At 39.9% G+C, this 9,369-nt stretch overlaps 1 protein-coding gene across 1 annotated transcript in view; it reads left to right on the top strand.

The window, feature by feature from the left end:
- The first annotated feature begins 1,173 nt into the window (after nucleotides 1-1,173).
- TTBK1 (tau tubulin kinase 1) overlaps nucleotides 1,174-9,369 on the top strand; it is a 97,810-nt gene continuing 89,614 nt past the window's right edge. Inside the window, exons 1-3 of the mRNA XM_068404713.1 lie at nucleotides 1,174-1,281; nucleotides 2,003-2,104; nucleotides 6,709-6,867. Coding sequence (XP_068260814.1) covers nucleotides 2,102-2,104; nucleotides 6,709-6,867 — 162 coding nt within the window. The 5' untranslated portion in view covers nucleotides 1,174-1,281; nucleotides 2,003-2,101. The remainder of the gene's footprint in view (nucleotides 1,282-2,002; nucleotides 2,105-6,708; nucleotides 6,868-9,369) is intronic.

The following is a 9,369-nucleotide window of genomic DNA, read 5'->3' as shown; positions in this document are numbered from 1 at the left end:
TGCATTACCTAAGGATCAATTAAACGAACTGGTCCAGGATCAGGTGATGAAAACATACCTCTGTGTGGTGTTTCTGGTAGTGTCAGGTGTAGATTGAGTCTGATTCCAGAAGTATAGCCTTTGCTTAGTTCTTGGTTTTATTCAGATATGCTTCTTTTGGCTACCATCAGACTACTCAAGCTTTGCAAGCAGTGATCTATATTGACTTTGCAGGTAGATATACTTAAGCTGCAGTTAAATGTTTATTGTAAGTAGACCATAATGTTTGCCTGTTAAATTACTAGAGGTTAAGCTGGTTATGATATTAGAGGGATTTCCTAGTGTTGGATTTAATTTTCTGCTTGGATCAAAAATTGGAGCAACTCTGTCAGGGAGATTGGTGGAAGGTAATTAACTTTCCTCTCAAACTCTCCTGCTCCCCATTTTTTTTAGCTTTGTTGCTGAGATGTAGTTGAAGAGGATTAGGATCACATAAAATGCAAGTAGTGCAGGCGTGCTTATCTGGTGTGCGTTCCTAATGATTTGTTGTCATAACTAACCATGCTGATTCTCCCTGTAGACAGGTGGTTTTGGCACAGAAGTCAGTGGTGTGTCTGACTGCTCTGTAATGTATGTGAATACAGTCTCTGGCAGTATGACATTATGTGTTTGGGGGTTTTGTTTGTTTTGCTTGGGTGGTATGCTGTTACTTGTAAGTCACTCCACAGGCAATAATACATTCAGTTGGCTGTGCAACCAGGTAGCCATAATAATGCTGTCAAGGTGCATCTGTTATCATATTTAATATATTTATGTATGTTCTGTTCAGTGCAGCCTCATGTTAGCAGAGAATCCAGACCTGTATGTCTTGATTGCAGCTTTTTGTTGGGGGTGTTTTTTTTGTTTGTCTGGTTTGGTTTTTTGTTTTTCCCAGTCATAGCTACATCACTCCTTAATGATCATAAACCTTTCAAACGTGAAAAACAGTCCCAGTATCTCACAACCTCACCTTTAGATGTTTTGTTTTTTACAGAAATGAAATGCTGTGAATAGCAAATCCAGAATTTCTAAGGCTGATGCCCTTGCATGCCTATGAGAAGAATATGTCACAGAGGAGACTTTAAGCTGCAGCTGCTAGGAGTTGAGCCTGCTCTCTAAGCAGGGTTTGCTACAGCAGAGGCAGGCAATGAAGGAAGATATGTGTCTTCAAGGAACAATTCAGAACCTTTCGAGCTCCTGCTGTCAGACCTACCCTAACAGCGTATGACTTGTTTTTAATTGCTGTTTCAAGTTCAGGAGGAGGTATGATGGATTCCAGGGCTGAGGGGCTGTTCGTCTAGTGCACTGTATTTTTTTTAATCAACTTGTTTCCTGTACTGTCATATGCATTTCTACCCTAATAACAGAATGCTAGTGCATGGTACAACTTGTTTATACAAAGATTTAAGGGGTTTTTCATTTGTTTTAATATGAGGGATTTCATTTTTATAATTGGTATTGTGTGTTAGAAGCAGATGACATTTGTAAAACTGTGAGGGACACTGAGTGTGTGCAGTTAATGCTGCCATTAACTGAGCTCCAGTTCTGCTGCTCAGTTGCACTTGGAAACTCCGCTGTTTTTCTTTCTTGCTTCTAAGCACTCTCAATCCTACTTGTTATATTCTCCTCTTATTCCCTACCCCATCTGTTTCATTTTGGCTTAATGCCAGTAAAGTTCATGTTGGGAACAGCTAAGTTATGCTTAAGTTCTATTTACAACTTTCTTTTGTTTGTTCCTCCCACACAAGTATTAGAGAGATCGATCTGATTTCTAGTCTACTGGGGTTACTTCTTTTGGTTTTGCAGATGTCCAGCTTTGCCTTACCTAAAAAGCTGTAGTTTGCATCAGCTTTCTAAAACACCATTGGGATCTGCTCTTAAGGTGGATTCTGTGTTCATGGTGGGGAATTTGATCAAGTAAAGAGGGTCATGGGCTACAGCAGTCTAAATAAACTTCACTTGTTCTAATTGTTCTAATTTGTAGGCTTCCAGAGGTGAGGATGTGTCCTGAAATAAAGTGGGATATTGCAATTCCTCCACAGTGAGATTAAGACACTTAAGATTATCCAGGACCTTTAGTAAGATGGTGAGAGACAGATCTCCATAGCTTTGTTCTGTTGTTTAATAACCACCTTGCCTCTGATGAGTTTTCAACTTGATGTTTGTTTGGCTGTATTATGAGCACTGCTACCACAGTATATTGAGACTGAAGTAAGCTAACATAGGAAAGAACTCACATACGTTAGGAATTTCCACAGGGAATGCTCCATATTTATAAGTTTAATTTTAAGAGTGCTATGATCCTGTAAAATTAGGAAATAATTTTTCCAGGGAAGCTGTTTAAACTGTTGCTTGCATGAAAGAGAACATTGTAAGATAGGTAATTGGTTTGTGTATATGAGACTTCTTGATTGATTCTTTATTTTTTCGTCTCTGACCTCCTTGAAAGGATAAAGGAGACATATATACACACTACTTCCTGTGAAAGTAACTGATAAAAACACAAGTCTGGCCATATTGTCATATCACACGTCCATGTAGGCCAGTATCCGGTCCTAAATTGGCCAAGAGTGGATATTTAGGGTAGAGAATAAGAGCAGGGGAAGCATATAAAATGACTCAGCAGAATGCCCTTGCCACCTTCAGTGGTTTGTGAATTGAAGGCTTCCTAAGCTAAAGATGGAATTTGTATGTAACTGGTTAATGGATTTTTTTATGACTATTTTTAGTGAATTTGTCAAGTTACTTTTTGAATCTATGTAAGCTTTTAGCATCTGCAGCGAAGATTTCTTCAGCTTAACTTCTATGAAGTTACTTTTGGTTGGTCTCGTTTGTCTCCTGATGAACACACGTGTGAGCAAGGCAGATACATTTCATGTAAGACTCTACCACAGTGATTGCAAAATCAGGCTTTGCACTGAAATTCTTGCAGACTTTCCTTCTAAGTTTGTTACTGTTGCCTATCCCAGTCATGCTTCTCTGCTGGGTCTTAGTTTTCATGTGGTCTAAATGATTGCTGCTATAGTGCATCAGATTTTTGTAAGCTGCCTTAAGAATAAGGAGACCATTTACCCGTGAGTGCTATTAACTGGAACTGTCTTGATGCCAAATAGAAGGAACAGCTAGCAGAGCAGTGTGTCAGAATATATAGTGGGGCTTATTAGCCTGTTTAAGCATGGTTTTTTTGATTTCTTTTTTTAAAGGCTAAGACTAAATTTATAAAACTATAAAGATTCTCCAGTATGGGCTGGAAGAAATAGCAGTATGCAAGAGCTGATTTCACACTTCTTCATGCTGAGGTTGGCCAAGAGATGTGATTTGGTCCTGTTGTTGTCACTGTTTCTTTCTCACAGCTGCTTTCATCTCTGCTTCACTTGCTGTTTCTAGGAAGCCAGTTTTACAGTATCTTAGGATTGCTCAGCTCTCTTGCCTGTCTTCATGGGAGAGGGATACAATTTTCTTGACATCTTGTACTTATCCTACAGGAAGAGACAATCTGAAAGTTCTTGTCTTCTCAATCACTGTCTTCAAAATTATGTATCTTTACATTCTGTGGTCTGTACATTTTAAAGCTAAAAGTGATGCAGGTATGTCAAAGTTCATATGCTTGGCCACCCTTTGAATCAGGAACAGCTTTACTGGAGTTCAAGAGATATAATCCTTCCATCTCTCCTCTGGTTCCCCTTAACATCACTTAACATTTAACATGCAGAAATGATGCTCTCTGCTGTGTGTTGGGGAAGAGACAGTAGTGCCTTACCTCTCCCCCACTGACCATCCTTCACCACGTCCCTTCTGTAGGTACATTAGCAAATTCAGCTCTAGCAAGGAGCTCGCTGCAGGCTTTGATGCTGGTCGAATAATATTTACGCTGTATTTTATTGATTTAGAAGGAATTACAATAATGTCTACGTTAAAAACATCATTTAAATGTGCTTATGTTTTCTGCACAAACGTAACTTCATCCCTTATTTTGCCCTTTCTTTGTGATGCTTCTGGAGATCTAGGTTAATGTGTGTTATGTCTTGCCATGGGTATAGGCAATGCTTCAGTGTTACTCTGGTAAACCCTTGGTCCGTAGGCCTGAGCATGTTTCTGCAGTATTACTACTGCCTCAGGAACAAATTTTTGGTATGTTAACACTGCTTTGTGCTGCTACTGTTATCTAAAACAGCTTGAAATTTGTCTCAGGCTGTAATTAAATTGGCGTTTGGTTTGGCTGTATCACTCTGGCTATACCAGAGTATATCTGTAAACTTAGTACTGTAATTCCATATTGCCAAATGGCTGCTATTCATGGTAGCGCGCAGAAGGATTTTTTTCTGTTTCAAAGCCAGTGAAGATTTATGTGGCTCCTTTAAATATGTTACCTTTGTACACATGTATTATAACATTCATAAAGGAAAGTGGAATAGTGCACCAGGGAGAGCAGTTCTACCTTGCCTAGCTTTGAGTGCTCATAGGCTCTTGTGCTCTCTCTCCTCTAAAATTATCCCTTGGATTACTTTCCACCACTAGTCACTAGGCTGAAATATTACGCGCATGCATCGCTAATGCATACATCATGTACCATACTTTTTAGGTGTTTTGCTTCAAAGTGAAAAATACTGCATGGCTGACTTCTCTGGAAGAGTCCTAAACTTCTGTCTTTGTTACTACTACCACCCCACATCCTGGATCTCTGTCTGCCTTCATATCCCCTGCAGTCCAAAGCCTGTGTTGTGCTGTACTTGTCTTCATGAAGTGATGCCAAGAGACCTTCAAGAGTAGGGAGGGGATACCTGCCTCTGTACCTGTGTGTTAATGTTGGGGTTTTAATATTTTTTGTAATATTGAGGGTTTGGGACAGTCTATAATTAAATTACTTTTCTTTAAATAACAGAAGAAAAGCCAGCCTTAGAAGGGATTTTTTTTGGGATTCTCTCTCCTGTGCAGTCTGCAGTGGTGTGCAGGGAGGCTGGGCGCACAGCATATGCAGAGCTCACTGATAGTTCAGGGATGGACAGTTCACATGTTCTGGTGAGCATAAAGGAGCCTGGGAATGGCATTAAACTTGCTTATTAGGAAGAAGCAGCACAAATGTTGTGCTGCCAAACACAGCATGTACTTTCTCATTGGAGAGCTTTTCAGTTTCTTACTTCAATACCTGGCGACTGAAAGGGCTGCTACCCCATACAGATGCAAGACTCTTTCTATAAGAAGTCAGAGAATTTTGCAGCACCTTTCTTCTGAATTTCTTTAATATTCAGTTTCTTCTTATTTCTCTTCCATCATTTTGATTGTACTTCAGCAGATGTTGGATTGTATGAACATTTCTCTGCAGCCCTTTTACTGCATTAGTCTGCTACTCCTTTTTTCCATGTGGTTATCTTCTGTATCTAGAATGAAATCTTCTTTTGTGAAGATCTTTTGAGAAGATCTCTTTGAGATCTTTTGTTCATGTTTTGTTTGATCATCCTCTATGTCTTGCACTTTTGACATACTTCTGTCTGCTGCTTCCTTGTGCACACTATACGCTGGTCACTTCCTATTCTTCCTTCTCAGTCTTTTTATTGCTAGGGAATGAGCTCTTTTCTCTAGCTGAGCTCATAATTCGCTGGTGACTTTTTCTCCCTTTTTTGGGCCTGAAGAAGTGTGATGGTTGAATGACCAGCTCTAGTCTTTTTTTCTAATTTGGTATTTATGTTGTTAATATTATTTAAGTCAGCAGAGTGCTACAGTAACACTCATTTTTAGGAAGGAAAATATTTCATATTTTAGGGGAAGGACGACAGAACTGCCAAGAAAGCTTAATAAAAGATCCATGCTTAATAAAAGATCCGGCCTACTTCTAAAGCCAGAAAAGTACCTTACTGGAAGAGACAAAATGCATTAGGAAGATCTTTTATTAGTCCTGTTTCAGTTCATTTTCCTCCAGGAAACTGGAGTTAACATGTATCTGAAAGTCATTTTTGTAGAAGAATTATGACAAAAAAACCCCTCAAAATTAATTTCAGCATAGGCTATCTGGAGCCCCCTATAAAAGCAGGAAAAAGGGACATGAGGTAGAATGCAGACACCATAGGAACAAGATCTCTCTCTGTATTTTAATTTGATCATTTTTAGCACTGTGTGTATGCTGTGAGGAGGACTAATTTATACATGGCTGAAGCCCTTTCTAACCATCCCCATCTTCTTTGCTTGGCTGTTCATCACAGTGATAGTGTCTGTGATCCTGGCTCTGTAAAGGCCCTTCTACCCTATTCAGATGCTTTTAGGCTTATTGAATGCAATACCTGGCAAACCTTTCTGATTTGTATTGGATGTCGTCCAATGAAAACCATAAAAACTGCCTATGTAGCAGCTATTAAAGCAAGACCTTTTTTGCCTGGTAACAATAACAGCTCTTGCAGTATTTGGCATTAGATTCTCTTTGACTTGTTGGCTGTCAGGCCCAAGAGCACTGGACTCCTGCATGGTATAGCCAGTAATTGTCACCCTTTTAGTTTGTGCTGCTGACTTGAAGCATGGTTGCGTCTGCCAAGTTTATGCATGGAGTGAGCTCAGATGTTTGCAAGGTGAGTTTGCCTTCTTTCCTAAGAGACTGGTTCTGATTTAGTCATAAGCAAAACCTGTGGAAATGTAGCATGTACTTCTGCCGTGACCTGTACTAATTTTGTCATTCCTTCCCCCCGCCCCCTTTTTCCCCAGATAAATGGCTCATTTAAATTGGGAGCTACTAAAATACTCTCTGGCTGGCAAATGCAGTGCCTAGCAGCAGTCATCAAGGACGAACCAAACATGAGTGGAGGAGGGGAACAGGTCGACATTCTTCCGGCCAATTATGTGGTCAAAGATCGCTGGAAAGTGGTGAGTAGCTCCAGCTTTGTGCTTCCTTTGGTGGCCCAAACAGATCTCCTCCTCCTTTAGCAGTATAGAAAGTTGTCTGGTTAACCCTGGGCTCCAGCAAGCAACAGTGGAGTGGTATGGTTTGACATGTTACTAAGATACTGCAAGAAGATGGTTAATATTGCTCTAGTGTTTTTTAGACTGTCTGGTATTTTTAGAAGTCTAAACCTGCCAAGGATTTTTAGGTAGAATTGAACTATTGCAGCAGGCTGAGTCATCTTTCAGTAAGAAACTTAGAGTTACTGTGGCAAAGAATACTACAGACATGCCTATAAATAAATTGTATTACAATAAAATAATTTGAAAGCAAATGTTTAAGGTTGGAATGTCAGCTGCTTCAAAAGTCAGAAATTCCATAATTAGCTTGTTGGTACAACTTCCATGTAAATTTATTAGGATACTTTGTAAAATTATATCATCACGTGTTAAAAGTTTTAGTAGTTCGTGGGACAACTGTCTCATCTGTTGTGCGAGCTGGATGAGGTACACTGAATTAGTAGCCATTTCATCTTTTATGTGTTCATTGTATGGCTGCAGATCTCACTATCCGTTTAAAGTCATGGCATGAGTTTGCCATTTAAACTCAGCTCTTTATGTTTGTTATTGCTGTAGTATCTGTGTCAGAGTTGGGTTTGTTGGTTTTTTTTTTTAATTCATGCTTTGACCAGGTGATGCAAGAGAGAACTATTAGCTTGCTTTTACAGATAAGGTTTCAAATTTACTTAGATCTTGATTTTTATTATTTTTTACAGACTGCTTAATATTTATGACCAAAGCACAACTCCGCTAGACATCATGGGCATCTAGGCATGCTCATCACTTCCATAGATTGGACCTGGCTGTCTTGCCTTAGGCACCCAGCAGATGAGCATGTGATTAATGATGGCTTGTGAGCAGAGACTTCAGCAGCTTGACCAGAATCATGCAAGAATGCTGTGGTAGAGACATGGGGAGAATCTTATCCTCTAGACATGTGTTTCACTGCCACCAGATTTGTTCAGAGGATGCAGTTCCTCTTGCGTATAAGGCTTTCTCTTTAGTCATAAAGTGTCATCTCTACGTTATATTATCACCTCAGTTAAAGAAACTAGAATATAACATGTGAAAGGATCGTGTACCTTTATACTTCTTGAAATTCTGTATATGTTTTCTGAGAGTTTTTGTTTTCTGGCTTTAAAAGCCTTGCTTTCAAAAAGCTGAAAAAAATTTTAAATCCCTTGTGTGCCATTGTGTCCATTTTTAACTTGGATTACCAGCAGTGTCTGAATCATTAAACTCACAGCAGAAGCCTCGCTAGTTTGAACTACAAGTGATTTGTAGTAGTAACACTAAGTCGTTTCTCTGTGCCAACTAGCTATGGTACAGCTGCCCTGTGAGTTTTGCAGTGGGCTGTGAAGAGAGAGGACTAAAGAGACTCAGGACTCTGAACTCGCTTCAGTTCCAGGCTGTGGACATGTTATTTTCAACAGCCCACTTCAGACAACATATTACCCTTTTGTTAGACTGGCCTCGTGCTGGTATCTCTTTGTTGCCCTGGACAGTTCCACCGTGCTCTGTTCTTGTTACTCCCCCATTGCCTGCCTCTTTTCATCCTAGCACTTTGCTCCTGATTTCTCCACAGCCTTCACTCTTCTGTCTGGCCTATCCTTGAACAGCCTATTTATATTTAAGCAATTCGAACTGCTCTTCATTCTCCATGCTTCCTGAGAGCAGATGGAGAATCTCGATTTTCTCTGTGATTAGATACCAAAATGGAGACAACCCCTATCTCCCTCCCAAAGCTTTCTGGCACAGCTGAAGGAAAGTCTTGCTGTGCTCTTGCAGCTCTGGGCTGGAGCATGTCTACTTGTTCTGGCAGGATGATACATGTGCAGGTTAACTGACATATAGGACTTGAAACATGCTCTGTGCTTATGGACTTCTCAGAAGATACTGCTTGCAGCTTTTATCTGACCCTCCCTGCACAAACGGAAACTTCCTCAGAGCCTACAATTTGGCCAGACTGGTGCATGTGCTTTGCAAAGTTGAATTTAGACACTTTCCTGATGCTAAGCCATTGCTTCAGGTGCATGGTTGCAAATACTCATTCTTCTCCGTTCTCCTTTACCCTAGCTAGCTTCAGTTTATACCATTCCTACTGTTCATCAAACTTTGAGTTTCTCCTTCTTAGACGGGAGTGCTAAAACTTCTGTAAATGATGGGAGTATTTTTTTAACACAGTCTAAACAAAGTAACTTTGTTCTTGGAAACAACAGAACTCTTAAAAGCACCCAAAACTCCAAATAAAGCCTAAAATATGCTCAGTTATGCTCATAGGGGAACATTTCAAACTGATTTTAAATTTGGTAGAGGCACTAAATGTGGCATTCAGTGACTTCATTGTTGGATGAATCTGTGACTGGGGACCGCTAGAAGCTCTATCCACTAACTCTGCCTTAGAAAATATAGAAATGTGCAACTATA

The sequence above is a fragment of the Nyctibius grandis genome, chromosome 1 (genome assembly GCF_013368605.1).
Source record: "Nyctibius grandis isolate bNycGra1 chromosome 1, bNycGra1.pri, whole genome shotgun sequence".
In the NCBI taxonomy this organism is placed as follows: Eukaryota; Metazoa; Chordata; class Aves; order Nyctibiiformes; family Nyctibiidae; genus Nyctibius; species Nyctibius grandis.
The sequence above is the reverse complement of the archived record's forward strand: the minus strand, read 5'-3'. Positions and strand labels throughout refer to the sequence as shown.